Source organism: Urocitellus parryii, chromosome 4 (genome assembly GCF_045843805.1).
Source record: "Urocitellus parryii isolate mUroPar1 chromosome 4, mUroPar1.hap1, whole genome shotgun sequence".
NCBI lineage: Eukaryota > Metazoa > Chordata > Mammalia > Rodentia > Sciuridae > Urocitellus > Urocitellus parryii.
The window spans coordinates 9,339,344-9,355,892 of NC_135534.1; the positions used below are offsets into that span (position 1 = coordinate 9,339,344).

Genomic DNA, 16,549 nt, shown 5'->3' on the forward strand with positions numbered 1-16,549 from the left:
AAGCACTGTGTGAATGAGCTGCACTGTGGAGTCACCCACCGGCACCAGGTGTGACCTCAGCCTGTGACCTGTTCTCTGGGAACCAAACACCCCAGCTGCTCTAGGATCAGGGGTGGGGGTGGGGTGGGGTGTGTGGGGGGGTGGGGAGGTGGTTTCTAGTGTTTAGTGACATCTGTGAGCTGAATCCTTTTGTCACGGTCTTGTTGCCACTTCCCAGGAGTGAGAGAGGATAGGTTCCTTTGGTTTTAGACAGCTTTTCTGTTCTGTGACAAGAATAACTGGAGGAGGAGAAGTTGATCTGACTCCACTGCTCGGGGCCTGAGGTGAGGCAGACCATCATGGCGGAAAGACGGGGCAACCAGAAAACCGACAGGGTCAGGGGGTACTCTGCTCACCAGGGACAAAATATGAACCTCCCAGGGACAAAATAGGATCTTCCTCCTCCAGCCACAGCCCACCTGCCCACAGTCCCCACTATGTTAATCCAGTCCAGAGGCTTAATCCTCCGATTTGCTCCCACAATCCAATCATTTCATCTCTGAAATTTCTTGCATTATGAGCTTTTGGGGGGACCCCCTACATTCAAATCATAACACTTTTATAGAGAAAATCAGAGAATTTAGAGCTGGAGGGTGTGACCACCACCTGGCCCAATTTCTTCAATTCCTAAATGGTGAGCATGGGGTCCCAGGATGGGAAGAAACCTTCTCTTATATTTTAAATTTTTTTGTAGTTGTCAATGGACCTTTATTTTATGTATTTATATGTGGTGTTGAGATTCGAACCCAGGGCCTCACACATGCCAGGCAAGCGCTCTACCGCTGAGCTCCAGCCCCAGCCCAGAAGGAACCTTCTTAATGACACAGTGTGAGTGAGTTGGGCATGGGCCATGGGTCCTGGGGTCCCGAAGGAGGTCTTGGCTTTTCTGCTGGCCCTTCCTCACCATTTCAGCACGGGACCCTCACCCTGCTGAGGCTCCCACTGGTCCTGTCTAGGGAGGTGGAATGACGTTTTTTTCCTGGGCACCAGTTAGTAAGCTGGAGTGGGACTCAGCTGTCTACTGACTCTAAACCACTCTGCCGACTCCATCAGGGACATGGGAGCTCCTGTGTCCTTGAGAACTCACATCCTTTATTTTAGACATGAACAAAACACACCGCAGGGATCACCTTGGGTCTGACCCGTCCTTGAGTTCGAAGCCAGGCAGGATGGGCAGGTCCTGGCACATCTCATCCTGATTGATGGTGCCAAGGGCAGTGATGCTGTCTGGCTTGGGGCCATAGTTCCCCAAAGTGACCCTACTGATGGGTCCCCCCGCCTCTTGTCAGCTGAGGGGGGTGGGTAGACATATGTTTGGCCTGAGTGGTGACATTCTGGGGGGTGGTGTGGGCTGCTTTGTCAGGTACCTGAAACCATTTCCAAAGGTTGTGCAAAGTCCCAGGGATCATTGTGGGAGACCCCAGTTTGAAGGGGTGGCTGACCTTCTGCTGTGCTTCTGGGGGAGTTTGAACTCAAGCAAGGTGGAGGTTTCACTGGTGACAGTTCTATTTATTTCTCCTCTTGCCTGGTGTCTCTATTTCTGAACCTCTTCTACGGGTATGTCATTAACTTGCCCTTCCGGCTCCCTCTCGTTCTTCTCTTCTCTTCCGATGGGTCTCTGGGCAAAGGCACTCCAAGGTCTCTAGCTCTTGTCCTCTCTCTCTGCAGAACAGTGACCTTGGGAGAGCTGCAGAGCTCAGGGTATACAGCGACTGCCAGGGAGCACGTTTAGCCGCCTCACTGCCTTACAGAGACCACCCCCATCATTCTTCACCTCCCTGATTCTAGGGACCCCCACTCGCCCACCTCTGCTCCTCCATCTCCCTTGGAAGCACCTGTCACCTCTGCACAGATTGCAACAGAGCCCTGCTCACTGCCATTGGTGACTGAATGAAATCTGTTGTCATTGCTGTATCTCATGTCCACTTTTCCTCCTTTGAGATTGGTATATTTCATGCCTGGGTCTCTTCCTGCATTCCTTCCTTCCTGACCAGGCACCTCCTGCCCTCGTTTCTGGGTGGCCTGACCTCTTGGGATCCCCACTTCCTGCCAATAGTTGTTCCCCTGTGATGTGATGAAGAGGACAGGGATCCTGGGTCTTTCCTGAGCTGCAGGCTCCTTGTCTGTGAATCTCTGCTCAGACTCCGAATGTCGACTGTGACCCTGTCCCCTTCTCTTTTGCTGCAGGTCACTAACACAGTCATGACATTAGTGGTGGCAGCGTTGGTCCTGGCCATTGCTGTCATCTTCAGGTCTCTGCTGGCCAGAGCAAGGTGTCATCTTGATGGCACCAGCAAGCATGGGGGAATTCAGCCTGCAGGAACAGGGTTGGTTTGCTGGGGTTTTACTGTGGTGATTGTGCATCCATTTGAAGGAACAAATAAGTGCTGTCCTTCTTTTTGTCACTATCTGCTCCTCCTAATTACAACAATGATTAGGAATCAATGATTGGTGCAAAATGAAGGCCGAGGGAGGTCTGATTTGGAGGGAATACAGATAGTACCTGCCTTCCTTCTGTACCCCACATCCCTGCTCCCCACACCTGAGTTTTGTGTTTATGGGATTTGTGTTTATTGGTTTGGGTTCATTAGTTTGGTTTGGTTTTTTGAGATGGGGTCTTGCTATGATGCCCAGGCTGGCCTCAAACGCCTGGGCTCCAGCCATCCTCCTGCCTCAGCCTCTGGAGTATCTGGGACTGCAAGTGCATCCTCCTGCTCCTGCCTTGCCCTTTCTCTTGAAGTTTCTAAACACTCTCTTTGTATCCTGCATACGCTGTTTTGTTTGACATATTTGGAACTGTATTGAAAAATGGTGTGTGGTGGGATAGAATGTGGCCTTCCAAAATTCATAGGCTGACATCTCAACCCCCAAGGAGATGGTCTCAATAGTTAGTTGAGGCCTCTGGGAAGAAACCAGGTCACAAAAGCAGGCTCCTGGTGAAGAGGATTAGTGTGCTTACCAAGGAGGCCCCTAGAGGGCTGGGTGTGCCCTTCCAACATGGGAGAATGCAGAGGCGGCTGTCTGTGAACCAGGAGTGGGATCCACACCAGACACTGAATCTTCTGTACGGGTCTTGGGCTTCTCAGCCCCCTGCGGGAAATAAATCTCTTGTTGTTCATAAGTTATTCTCTTATAACCTACCCAACAGATGAAGAGAAACGGTATCATGCTGTGTCTTGCTTTGTGCAACTTTCTTCTTTCAAAGTCATTTCCATGATAGACAGGCATTGTTGTATAGAACTGCAATTTATTAATTCGTTTTCTTTTTCCATGATTTTTTTTTCAGACAGGGGATTGAACACAGGGTGCTGTACCACTGAGCTACATCTCTATAGAAAACACTAATAAGAAATGGTTGAATAAATTCTAGTAGATCAAAGCAGTGGACTTCAATGCGTTCACTTAAAAATGGGGTTCCAAAGCACATTTGTCTATCTTGGATGTTTGTTTTGACATTGTATTAAGAGAAAATCCACAATATAGTATTGGAAAATGCTTGGAAATTATCTTCTTATTGATTTTTAGGAGCTCTTTGTATATTCTTGATATTCATCTTTAGTCAATTATAATTGTTTAGATATACAGTCAGCCCTCCATCTCTGCAGGTTCTGCATACGCGAATTCAGTCAAGCAAAGATTGAAAAAAAAATTTTTTTTTTAAATTAGGTGCTGAGGGTATAGCTCAGTAGTAGAGCATTTGCCTATCATGCACAAGGTCCAGGTTGCAAAAATAAAAAAAAAATGTGTCTTTATTGAATATTTACAGATTTTATTTCTTGTCATTATTCTCTAAACAATACAGCAACTGTTTACATAGCATTTGTGCCTTGATCTTGGACTTCCGGCTTCCAGAACATTCAGAAATGGAATTCTGTTGCTTAATCCACTAATCAGTGTTATTTTGTTACGGAAGCCCTACACGTGAATGCATCCTGTCCCTTTATTTCTTAGCAAACAGAACTGAATCTTGGAGGAGGAAAGGGTGCCACTGACCACAGGTCACAAGATCTGTGATGCTGAGGCTCGGACCAGGATCCAGGTGTGATTTTCATGCAGAACTCGTGTCCTTGCTCAACTGGTCTCCACCTTTGGTTTTTCCTCCCAGGGTACGCAGATACTCTTCCTGAACACACCCCCTGATGGAATTTCCTCATAGAAGCACCTTCTGCTGCAGGATCTGGACAAACTCCTGGGCTCAGTACCCAGAGCCCTGTCAGTTTTGCCCTGAACCATCGCTTTGCAATCATCAATGTACTCCAGAATGGCCTGGAGGGCGTGCTAACATCTACATTCCCTCCTGGGCCTCGCTTCTAGAGAGCCCTGTTCCTGGGGGCTGGGGGAGACTCCCAAATTTTGCATTTGCAACAACTTTCCAAGTGCTGTGAAGATTGCCAGGGAGCACGGGCTCCAGGACCCTCGTGAACTCTCACTTCCAGCCCAGGAACTGCTGACTCTTGCCCCATGCACTTGACCCTTTGCCCAGCTGGTCCTGCCAGGAATTCTACACTGCTAAGTCAGACACTGTGGTCAGATCCAGACCCAGGGACCTCCCAACTCAGCCTAGAGTTGAATTTTGCTACTCTTTTTGTGTGTGTGTGTGTGTGTGCCTCTGAACTATGCAGGATGAGGGTTTCATTGTGGTATATTTGCACATACATAGAAACACAGTTTGATCAGTTTGACTCCCTGGTGCCTTGCACCCGCCCCTTGTCCCTCCCCTGCTCTCCTCCTTTATCCTACTGGTCACCCTTCCATTATCTTGGTCTCCCTTCCCCTGTTTTTTTTTTTTTTTTTTTTTTTTTTTCCTGTAGCCTCCACATGTGAGGGAAAAAGATATGAATTCTTATTTCTTAGAGTCTGGCTTATTTTGCTAGAAATGATGTTCTCCAGTTCCATCCATTTTCCTGCAAAGGACATAATTTTGTTGTCCTTTGTGGTCTAAAGGGCAAGTCTTCCTGAAGGTTGAAGCAGGACTGAAGGGCTCTCCTAAAACACAGAGGTCTGGGCCAATCTCAGACACAGGGCTGCTGTGAGACACTGCAGGGGTCCCCCTGTTTGTATTCAAGTGAACAAAGGAAGCCCAGAGAGGTGAAGTGACTTGCCCAAGGGCACACAGTGCATAGGTCAGCGGCTGAGCAAGAATCCAAGTCTCCCAGGTGCAGCCCCCTGCAGCTCCCTGCCTCTCCTGAGCTCAGGGGGCCCTGCCTCCTCCCCTTTCTCACTGCTCTTTCTTTTCTTTTATTTATTTATATATTTATTTTTTGTGACCTCAGCTGCTCCTTGGCATTACAGCTGTTGCTGAAATGGAGTCACGGGGGACTATAAAACTTGGATCAAGAAGAGAGGAGAGAGGGCAGGGAAATGAGGGAAAGAGATGAGACCTTTGGTGGCCAGGGGAGGAAGAATGGGAAGCCGCCCCAGGCTGTCCAGGAAGCTGGGGGCAGGGCTGCTGCGGGAACCTGCACACGTGTCCCAGCCCTTGCTCTGACCCAGTGAGGACTCAGGTGAGCCCCCAAAACACAAATCCTCCCAGTCCCAAAGAGGCCAGCCTCTGGCTTCCCTCCAAGTGATCACGTGCCTCAGACCCAGGGGCCCAGTTCCTTGGGGGCTTAGTGCCCATCCCGGACGCGACACGGAGTTTCCGCGGGCGACCACAGTCCAGCCAGAGCTGCAGGCTTTGTCCTGCTTCACCAAAGCCGGGTGGGTGTGGCCCTGCAGGTGACCCGCTGCCCCACAGATGGGCTCCAGGTGGCATTAGGCCCCTGCAGAGCGCAGGTGAGACTAATAACAGCTGGAGGAGCTCCAGGACACTGAGGACCTGGCAGGGGAAGGTGAGCCCATCCAGGGAAGCAGGGCTCCTGGAATCAGGATCTGCAGCCCCAAAAGGAGTGGCCCCGCCCCTCATGTCACCTGGGGAAAACCTGGACCCCATTCCTGACTGCTTCATCCTGCAGCCGCCAGTCTTCCATCCGGTGAGCAGCTGCCCTCACCTGGGACTTCCTGGGTCTCAGGGGTCCTCCCTTTCTCCTGGGCGGACTCCTCCTGCGTCGGTGTGTGTGTGTGTGTGTGTGTGTGTGTGTGTGTGTGTGTGTGTGTGTGTGTGCAGAGGACCTCAGTCTTGGGCCCAGCTTCCCCAGGACCTGCCCAGGGTTCTGGAAGGCTCTCTTGAGTTTAGCACAGTGGCTGAGCAGCTAACTGAATGTGAGTGACTGCTGGACATTTTAACTTGGTGAAGCCTGGGAGCCCAGGCTGCACCCTATGGACTGGGAGGCCAACAGGAATGGGGAGTGGGTGGGATCTTTGAAGGGGACCCTGATTAGTAGGAAGGGTAGCCTCATCTCCAGCCTGGAAGGGACAGTTCCGGGGGAACCTCCCAGAGATGGGGGTGGGGGGTCCCTCTCCTCCTCCTCCTGTTCATGAGAACTTGAAGCCAGGCAATGCTTAGAGAAGGCTGCCCCCCACCCCCCAGGGGACACCCCCACTAGCAAGCACTAATTATCCTCTTCCCTTAGTTGGCCCTCTCCTTCCCAGGGCAGCTCAGTTAGTTACACACCCTGCCTGGGCCAGGGAAGTGGAAACCACTGAACTGGAAGCCCTGCTAAGCTGTGGGTGGCCCTGGGCATGCTGACAGGAGGGGGCCCTGGGCTCCTCCCAGGAGCTGAACAATGGGCTGAGGCAGCTGCACAGGGCCCCAGGGCTACTTGCTTCCCAGGCTGGAGCCTGTCACCAGGAGGCAGCGCTGGGGACTCAGCTCTTTCTGGCTGGTTTGGGCTTCTGTGCACAGCTGGGAGTTGGCAGCAGTGCATGAAGGCGCCCCGGGATGCTGCCCTGTTCTGCTATTCACACTCCTTCTGCCAACAGCTCTGCAGAGACCTCACTGTGCTGGGCTGGGCCTGAGCCCAACAAGGGGAAAGAGCAGGCTTCAGCTCTGGAGGGGCTTGTGGCCTCCCAGGGAAAGCAGCCAGCCAGACCCGCTGCACCAGGGCCCAAGGACCAAGGCAGCCCTGCGGGCAAAGTGCCCTGGGAGGACAGGGGAGGGAAGGAATAACTCAGGCACCAAGCGGATGATGCTGGGAGAAGGCATCAGGGTGGAGGGAGGGCAGAGGAACAGCCAGGAGAGGCAGGGGGTTGGGAGAGTGTGGGGGGTGGGAGGAAGGCCAGGAGAAAGGGACCAGGAGGGCAGCAGGGCCACTGTCAGGTCCCCTTCAGGGCTTCACCTAAGGGTCAGCTCTCAGCTCCAACTTGCCATTCTTTCTGCCTCCAGGTCCCACTCTGGCCATTAAACTGTCCCAAGAAACTTCAGTACCAGGCTCTGGGCACCAGGTGGCACTGAGTGAATGACAAGCCTCACTGGGGACACAGCAGCCTGTTGTGTCCTAAGAGCTGGGGACAGCTAGCTGGCTGCAAGGGAACTGAAGGGGCGTCCCCAGGGTGATGTGGCTTAGACTCGTCCATGACAGGCAGTCGGCGGAGGGTTTCAGAGGGAAGGGCTTTTTCCTGTAAGGACAGGTTCTGTTTGGGGTAGGGAAGTGGAGTTGTCCTGTTTTTCCCTCCCACGCACTGGACATGGGGTCCCTCGGGTCTTTCTCCAACCTGCAAGCACGGTGTCTTCCCTCGTTCAGGTGATTCCATATGTCACAACCATTTTTGGTGGCCTGCACGCAGGCAAGATGGTCATGCTGCAGGGAGTGGTCCCTCTACATGCCCACAGGTAAGGGGGTCCAGGGGAGCTGGAGCCCAGCTTCAGCAGCGTCGAGCTGGGGGCTCCTGTCTGCCTTTGGGATCTCTGTGGTCTCTGACAGACAGCACTTTGAGAGCCGCCCCTCCCCTCAGGTTTCAGGTGGACTTCCAGTGTGGCTGCAGCCTGCACCCCCAGCCGGACATCGACATCCACTTCAACCCTCGCTTCCACACCACCAAGCCCCATGTCATCTGCAACACCCTGCACAGTGGACGCTGGCAAAGGGAGGCCCGATGGCCTGGCGTGGCCCTGCAGAGAGGGGCCAGCTTCCTCATCCTCTTTCTCTTTGGGAGTGAGGAGGTGAAGGTGAATGGAAGGGTCAGGTGCGAGGGGTCCTGAGCTCATTTCCTTGCACCCATCCTTCCCTCAGCCAGTTCCCCTGTCACCGTGGTGGGTGGCAATGTGAGGAGAGGACCAAGGAGCTGCCACACCTGGTTCCAGGCTCCCTGTACCCACAGGCTGCTGGACATCCATGGAGCCTGGGTCTGGAGAGGCCGCCTCTGCCACATCACAGCCAGCTGACTCCTAGGCCTTTCCTTCAAGGGGAGGGGCAGGGGCTGCTGGGGCTGAACCCAGGGCCCGTGCGTGCTGAGCGGGCGCTCTGCCCTGGGCTACACCCTGCCCCTCTGAGCCCACTGATGTCTTCACTCATGGGATCCACCCCCACCCCGTGAGGGGGCACTTTGTCCATCCCCATCTTACAGCAGCTGCACAGGACAGGAGAGGGCACTTGTCCACTGGCCTCTGAGACGGACGCCTGCCAGGAAGATGAGAGGGTCTTCAGACAGCTTGGGCGGGAAGGGCGAGAGGGACTGAGGATAGGACAGCACCGGCCTCTTCAGCCTCCGTGTCCTCCCTGTCAATGGGGACAGCGATGATGCTCTGGGCCTGCCGAGAGGAGAGGGGCTTCCTCGGGGACAGGGACGGGCACTGATGGGGCCAGCTCTGCCATCTACCAGCTCTGTGACCTTGGAAGCTCTCTTGAACTCATCTGTAAGTGTCCTTACGCTGCAGAGCTGGTGTGGAGCCACAGAGGGAGTCTCCAGGTAGAGGTGCCTGCAGAGCTTGGGACACAGTGAGGAGCCCAGCCAAGCTCAGCTGCTGCTGAGCCTGGTGCTGTCTGCCTCTCCAGGTGAGTGTGAACGGACGGCACTTTCTCCACTACCGCTACCGGCTCCCACTGTCTCGGGTGGACACCCTGGGCATATTTGGTGACATCTTGGTGAAGGCCGTTGGGTTCCTGAATATTAGTGTAAGTTCCCTTGGGGCCAAGGCCCGGGGTCTTGGTCTCTGCCTTCCTCTGACTCCTGGGCAGACCTGGGACCCCCTCACTTACCCCAGAGCAGCAGACAGAGGAGGCCTGTAGGTCAGAAATAGCCCAGGTGTCCTATGTGAGGGAGGTGCAGGGGAAGGTGACAGTAGAAAGGGAGGCCAGGAGTGGTGGCAGGAGTCCGTGCTGGCTGTGGGGTGTGGTTTACACTAGGAGCTAAGGACAGAAGGAAAGAACCGGCATGTGGGGCCCAAGCAGGCTGAGCTCGCCTGCTGTCATTCCCTCCCGATGGATTTATTAAAAATGCAGATCTTTGGGACCTGTCACCAGAGTCTCATTGAGTAAGTCTTTGGTGGCCTAGAATTGGTAGGTTCAACACACCAGATTCAGGAGCCACTGAGGAGCTGTGTGGGAAGCAGGGCAGGGCAGGTGGGGGCCAGATGAGTGGCTCCTGGGCTTGTGGTGGTCTGAAGAGTTGTTTTCCTCTCTTTCTGGACAGCCATTTGTGGAGGGCAGCAGAGAGTATCCCACTGGATACGTGAGTCTCTGGGGGCAAGGTTGGCCTTGTGGTTGGACAAGACTCATGGGGTCAGCCTCCTCCTCCCCCTGCATGACCTGCAGCCACACTGAGGCCCAGCTGGCCCCCCTCCTGCTGTGGTTGTCATGGATAGGACTGGCTCCTGTCAGCCCAAGGACAGCCTGGATGTGGCTCTCCCAACCCTTCTCCAGGGCCAGCCTAGGGAGGGTGGGGGATGGGCAGCTGGCAGGAGGGGCCAGGATCCATAATTCCCACTGGGAGATGACTTTTGCTTGGAGCTTTCCATCCTCAGAGTGACCCTGAGAGGTGGCTGGGGTTGGCCTTGTGTGACAGAAGTTGGTCAAGGTGTGGGATGGCTGACCCACTGGCCAGTCCTCCCCATTTCCCCAGAGCTGGTGGGCCTCCGGACGCAGGAGGATCCCACTGGGGCTCTAGTCGATCACCTGCTGCTGTGAGAGACACAACCCCAAAGCATCCCCAGTGTGGAAGGATAATGGCAAGAGGGTCCCTCCCAGCCCATGACCAAGGGCTTCCTTGTGCCCCTTTCTTTCCTGACAGCCCTACCTGCTGCAGAGTCCCAGGCTGGTGAGTGAAGCTCCTTCCTTGTGTCCCCTGGAGGTGTGGCCTCTTCTGGGCTCACTCAGGCCTGGGAAGACTCCTGGGTAGGAGGCCAAGGAGCTCCCTGTGGTGGGAAATGCCCTTGGTCTCAGAATTTCCCTTCCTTTGTGGGAGCCTGCAGGGTGTGGGTGGGCCAGGCAGCTGCAGCTGAAACTCCACCTTCATTTGACCTTTTCTCCATTTATTCTGCAAAAAGATATTTGATGTCCTCTGTGCCAGGCCAGTGCCAGGCTCTACGACAGAGGGACAAGCTGGTCCTAGTCCTCCATTCAGCCACTGCAGCTCAGGACCCAGCCATGGGAGAAGCACATGGTGCTCAGACACAGGAGCACTGAGCTCAGCCTGGGGGCAGGGGAGGCTCTCAGCAGGCCAGCAGCAGGGGTTTAGTAATGAAGAGAGCTGCACTTCCTGCTGCAAGCCCATGGCAGAAACTCACCTGTCCCCGTGCGCTTCCTTGGCCCCTGACAGTAGCCCTCGCAGCTGTTCCTAGAGGCAGAAGACCCTTCCAGAGCTTCACAGCCAGCCATCCCCTTGTTCCTTCAGCAGGTGCCCTGCTCACGTGCTCTTCCTCAGGGCCTCTGGCCGGGGCAGGTCATCATAGTTCGGGGACTGGTCTTGCAAGAGCCAAAGGAGTAAGTATCCAACCAAACATCACCTCCTTTAACCTCCCAGCACTGCCACATCACCCCTTCTTACAGATGGGAAGGCTGAGGAGCAGCAGGTAAGGTGCCCAAGGTCACAGAGCTTACGAAGGTCAGGCTGGGACCAGCAGCCCCACTTGCAGTAACATCTTCCCTCCTGGTGCCTCTGGTCAAGCCACCAGCCCTGCATCTGGATCCCAGGAAAGACACAGACAGAGACCCAGAGAGAGGAAGTGGCCTCCCAGAGTGACACATGCTTGGTTTAGCAAAGAGCCAGAACACCCCAGAGAGGAGGGCTAGCTAGTACTTGGAAGCCAGGACTGGGAGGGAGACCATTAATAAATGGGTGCTTCCTGGCTTGTCCTCCAGGAGGCGCTCAAGTCCTGACAGTCTGCTCAAATCTATTTAGACCAGAGCCTGCCAGTCTACCTGGAAGAAAGGCATTGGATGTTATGGCTTTGGGAAGCCAGACTGCCGGCACACTTACTACCTGTGCAATCTTAGGGCAGTGACTCTTCCTCTCCATGCCTCAGTTTCTTTATTTGTAAAGGGGGTAATAATAAAACTGATCTCAGGTTGGTTCTTAAAATAGTACCTGACCCGCGGTAAGTGCTCCACAGTGTGGGAAGCAGAGGAGGGGAATGGGGGAAGCATCCTTTCCACTCTCGGCTTTATTTTCATTTATTCTTTAACTTGCTGTCGGTTCTACACCCTGCCCTGAGTGCTCCTGGTCACATGTAAGAAGCTGGCATGAAGCACATCGTGGGTAGCAGGGCCTTGCAGAGCCAAGAGAGACTCTTGTAAACTGTGTGTGCTTGGGAATGTCACTGCACCTGTGCTTCTGAGTTTCCTTATCAGATAAAGGAGAATGTTAAGGTCAAGGTGATGGGAAATGATAAGGTGCTCCAAGATCAAGATCCTACCTCCCATGGGGCTGGGGATGTGGCTCAAGTGGAAGGGCTTGCGCCTGGCATGCGTGCATCCCAGGTTCGATCCTCAGCACCACATACAAACAAAGATGTTGTGTCCGCCAAGAACTAAAAAATAAATATTAAAAAAAAAAAAAAAAAAAAGATCACACCTCCCTCCTCAGACCTTTGAGGCATGTGGCCCGGTTCATATCCTGTCTCCAGATCATGTTGTTGTTATTAGTGTCACAGCAAATAACCTGAATGCCATTTTCCAAGGGCCGTGAATACACATGTCCTCAGAGGTCAGACTGGCCACATGAGTAGGGAGGACCAGAATGGGAAGGGTGTGAAGTGGGAAGAATATTTCCAGGGGCCCAGTCAGGCCAGATCCTCTGGTGAGTTCTAAAGAGAAGTTGAAAACCCTCTTTTACATAAAGTCTATTTTTCAATATGGAGTGAATTTGGAATTGGAGAGTACTGTGCCCCACAGAACCTTCCTCCAGGCCCTCCAGCTGTGCCCCTGGGCATCCTTCAGCACCTTGCCTCCAGGCTCCTTCCCAACACTAAGCCCTTGCCTTCTCCTCTCCAAAGCTGGAAACACCTGCGGCCCTTTCCTGGTGGGGATCCATGGAAGTCCCAGAGGCCCTCCCCAGGAGACTTCTAGGACTGCCCCCCACCCCCTGCATCCCGTCTCTTGCCCTCAACTGCTTCTGCTGGGATCCAGCCCACAGCAGCTGCAGGGCTGGTGCTTCAAAGAGGGTCCCTTCAGAAGTCATGGAACAGAGTCTGGGGGTGCTATTGAGAGGAAGATGTCAGGCACAGAAAGACCAGCCCCCCAAAATTTGGAGTCATGAGTCCTGGTCCACGTCCCAGTCTGAGGCCGCACCGTTGTTCCTAGTAAAGCAGCCAGTCCCCTGGCTTGCTGTCCTCACCACTGCAGTGGGCTCCTAAACCTCTCAGCTCAGGCCCTCAGTGAGGATTAAGGCAAAGGCAAACCCTGGCTCCTGTAAGACCCCTACTGTGCTGCAGGGACTACCTAGTCTTCAGATACATTACCTTCTGGGTTCCTACTTGTTCTCTCTCTCTCTCTCTCTGTGTGTGTGTGTGTGTGTGTGTGTGTGTGTGTGTGTGTGTGTGTGTCCTTCAGAGGTAAATTTTGTATTATGTAATAATAGTTTCAAATGAAAGGTATCATTTCAGTACTGACTGTGTGCCAGGCACTGTTCTAAGTAACACTTTACATGTATTAACTCATTTAATTCTAACAACAACCCCAGAAAACAGACACAGCACTGTTACCATTCCTAAATTTCAGTAAGTGGGCACAGAGACATTAAGTGACATGCTCTTGATCACAGGACTAGATAGCAGCAGGGTTAGGGTGGAACTGCCCCAGCCTGGCTCTAACCACTAGGCAGCTTGCACATATTGAAGACAACACTTGACACAGAATTAAACACACAGTAAAGGTCAGCTACTATTGTTATCATCATGATCCCCCATTTTCAGGAGAAGGAATTGAGGCTTAGGCCAGGTAACACCCCTGACCTCCAGTCAGTAGACAGCAACCCGGGGATTCAAACTCAGGTCTAAGCCTCCTGTTCTCTCCACTCCTCTAAGCTGTGGTAGGTGCCAGGATCCAGCCCTGAGCCTGTGGGAGGAGCCCAGCCCTGGATAATGAAGCCTCTTCCCACAGCCCTGCTGCTCCCTCAGGGTGTGCCATGGCCTCAGGGCAATGGAGGCCAATCCCCTTCTCTGGCCTGTTCCTGCAGGTTCACTCTGAGCCTGAGGGAGGAGGCCACCCGCACTCCGGTGATGCTCAGGGCGTCCTTCACAGACAGAACTCTGGCCTGGGTCTCACGCTGGGGATTCAAGAAGCTCATCTCGGCCCCCTTCCTTTTTCACCCCCAGCGATTCTTCGAGGTGGGTCTGATCCAAGCAGCCACATCCCTCCAGGAGGGAGAGCACAGCTGAATTCCCAAAGTGGTTGGAGACTGGGGCATGTCCTGGCAGGTAGATGTCATGGGGCCAGGAAGCCAGGCCGGCCCAGCAGAGGGTGCATCTAGGCATTGGCCCTCAGCCCTCCACGCTGATGCCCAGGTTCCTGTGCCCAGAAACTGGCATGATGAGTGCAGGTGGGGCCCAGCGTCCTTTTGTCAAAAGCTCCCCTGATGATTCCCACAGGCGGCCAGAGTGGAAAACCGCTTCCTGAAGCCAGCTCAGTTGTAGGTCACCTAGGCCCAGGGTCAGTGAAGAGCTCTGTGGAAGGCCACAGTGCACTGGTGACAATCTAGGCCTTCCTCCAAGGGAAGAGGGTCTTGATGGGCAGCACGGCAGGCAGGAAGGGAGGGTCTGCCTGGAGTCCCACACCCACTCAGGCCCTCCTCACCAGGTGCTGCTCCTGTGCCAGGAGGGAGGGCTGAAGCTGGCACTCAATGGACAGCCGCTGGGGTCCACCAGCCTGGACCAGCAGACCCTGGAGAGGCTGCGGGAGCTCCACATCAGTGGAAGCATCCAACTCTACTGTGTCCACTACTAAGGAGGATTCCCAGGGGACCCCGGCCAGAGAGAGGACGGCCTGTCCACTCCCAGGGCCTGTGGTGGGGCCCCACTCTGCTGCCTTCATTAAACTGTCCTCCTGTCACCATCGTGTCAGGCCTGGTTCGCTTCCGGGTCACAAGCCTAACTCTGCAGAGGAGGCACTGGGTGTAAAGGTGGCCCCAACTCTGCTCCTACACCAGGGGCCCGGATGGGGCTCCATCTTCCTTCAGGGCCTAGAGTCCACTCAGGCGGACAGGTTCTGTGGCCTAACACGAGGACTAAAACACACACTTTAAAGAATTCAGACATTGTTTTCACTCTTATCTAGAGGTTCTGGAGAAGTGGCCCCTCCTCCCCTGGAAGTTCCTGGCCTTGTCTTCGACATCACTCTGCCATGCCCAGGGCACAGGCATTGGCCTGTGGTTGGAGCTCTGCTGCTGCCCTGTCTAGGTTTCAGCTACTGCGAAGCCAAGGAGAGACAAGACGCCCTGATTTCATAAGCCCAGGCCCAGGATTGACCCACACCATCTACTCTCCCAGTGCGTGGGCTCACAGAGCCTCTGTCCACAGTGACACCCAGCACAGCTGCTCATGATTTTGGCCAAAGTAAGTCACAGGGCCACACTTCAGAGAAGCACACTAACAACCAGCCCAGAAAGGGAGAGAACCCCATGTCTGCCAGTCAGCCACAAGGTCCATAGCTCCTGAGTACAGTCACGTGCCGCAGAAGCACATGTCAGCCACCTGGGTGCACAATCCACGGAGGTCCCACGAGATTGGTCTTCCAGGCTGTGCACCTTGTGCTGGACCATCTGGGTTTGTGGGAGGACACTCTGTGGTGTTCCCACGATGACAGAATTGCAAACAATGCATTTCTCGGAGCTTGTCCTCATCATTAAATGACACGTGACTGTATTTTGCAGATTAAATAGAACAGGGAAAAAAAGGAAGGATATAGATAATTTGAGTCATATTATCAAACAGCTGAGGTGAATAAGTACTTTTAAGACTTGGTACCCTCCACACAGAGAGCAATGCTCTCCACATCCTGCCCTGTCTCCACTTTCCAAGGCTGGCCAGGAAAAATCTTAGTACATTCCCCAGAGCAGAGATTCCATAGCAAATATGCCCTGATTGTAGTCCAGTAAAACTTGAAATCAATGAGAAAGATAACTGACAAGTGGCCACCTAGAAACTGAGGCACAGGTTTCTGGATAAGGTCCAGGTCAAAGAGGAGAAGATAAAAGGGTGGAAGAGCCAGGGGCAGGCAGATCCCCAGGCCCAAGAAAGCAGGGAGCAGGCAGCTCAGCCCCACCCAGCCTGCTGAGCTGGGCGCAGAGCCCGTCCTGGGTCCTCATCCCCTTAAAGTAAGCCTTACAACACCATAGGCCTTCCAGATGTCCTCAGCTGTTTTTGACCTTTTAATACTCCACCAGAATTTTTGGAATAAACCTTTCATTTTCCACCAATATAGTTTTTTGTTTGGTTTGGTTTGGTTGGAATTGAATTGTCCGCGTGGACTTTTGGTGCAGGGGACATGCATCTCTACATTGTTTTGTGTTAACCATAAACATAGTGCCTCTGCCAATTTATTGAGGTCATCTTTTATATGTATCAATTAAGTTTTATGTATTTAATTTTTTAATAGCACCTGGCACAATAGTAATTATATTCATGCTCAGGCCCTTTATAGCTTACTATTAGTGCTTTATAGTTATTCAGAATCTCAGGGCGCATTCTGACAAGATCATAGAATCACTGAAGTGGCACCCTCTTTCTCCACAGAAAAGCCCTCTTCACCATGGCTGACTTTAGGACTGTCAGCAAAAGAGTCCGATGTAGATAAACTTCCTATGTTCATGTCACCCTGTTTACTTGGCCACTGGCCGAGAAGATACCAGCACTCCAGGTGTTGGACACGCCCTTACTAGTTTTCACAAACGTATCCAGTATAGTACTTTGAAGAAATGTGCACACAAGGCCTCTGGCCTTGAGCTGGGCTTCACAGAGATGTCTACATTTTTAAGATAAGTTACTAATTGGGCTCCACGGTAACAGCTGGCAGGGGGAGGAAAGAAAGGGGAGAAGCTCTCCCCTTCTCAGGTGTTGTCCTTGAAGAGTGAACTTGCCCAAAACAGTGAAAGAAGAAGCTGCTTTCATGTGAACTTCTGCAGACTGTGAACTTCTGAGCCCCTCCCCTTACACACTGGGTATAAAACTCTGAAAATCCCTGAACTAGGGTTCAGGGGG

General features: G+C 53.3%; 1 protein-coding gene across 3 annotated transcripts; it reads left to right on the forward strand.

Annotated features, from left to right (window-relative positions):
* Nucleotides 1-5,942: 5,942 nt before the first annotated feature.
* On the forward strand, nucleotides 5,943-14,373 carry Lgals12 (galectin 12). 3 transcript variants are annotated; one of them, XM_077797551.1, is made up of 9 exons: nucleotides 5,943-6,011; nucleotides 7,662-7,750; nucleotides 7,873-8,086; nucleotides 8,913-9,032; nucleotides 9,550-9,588; nucleotides 10,147-10,173; nucleotides 10,750-10,838; nucleotides 13,531-13,681; nucleotides 14,151-14,373. In XM_077797551.1, exons 1-9 carry the CDS (start codon nucleotides 5,943-5,945, stop codon nucleotides 14,295-14,297), a joined length of 945 nt encoding a protein of 314 aa, XP_077653677.1. In that variant the 3' UTR covers nucleotides 14,298-14,373. The 3 variants fall into 3 exon arrangements, with proteins under 3 accessions (XP_077653677.1, XP_077653678.1, XP_077653679.1); XM_077797552.1 differs by lacking the exon at nucleotides 10,147-10,173; XM_077797553.1 differs by lacking the exon at nucleotides 9,550-9,588.
* Nucleotides 14,374-16,549: the final 2,176 nt, after the last annotated feature.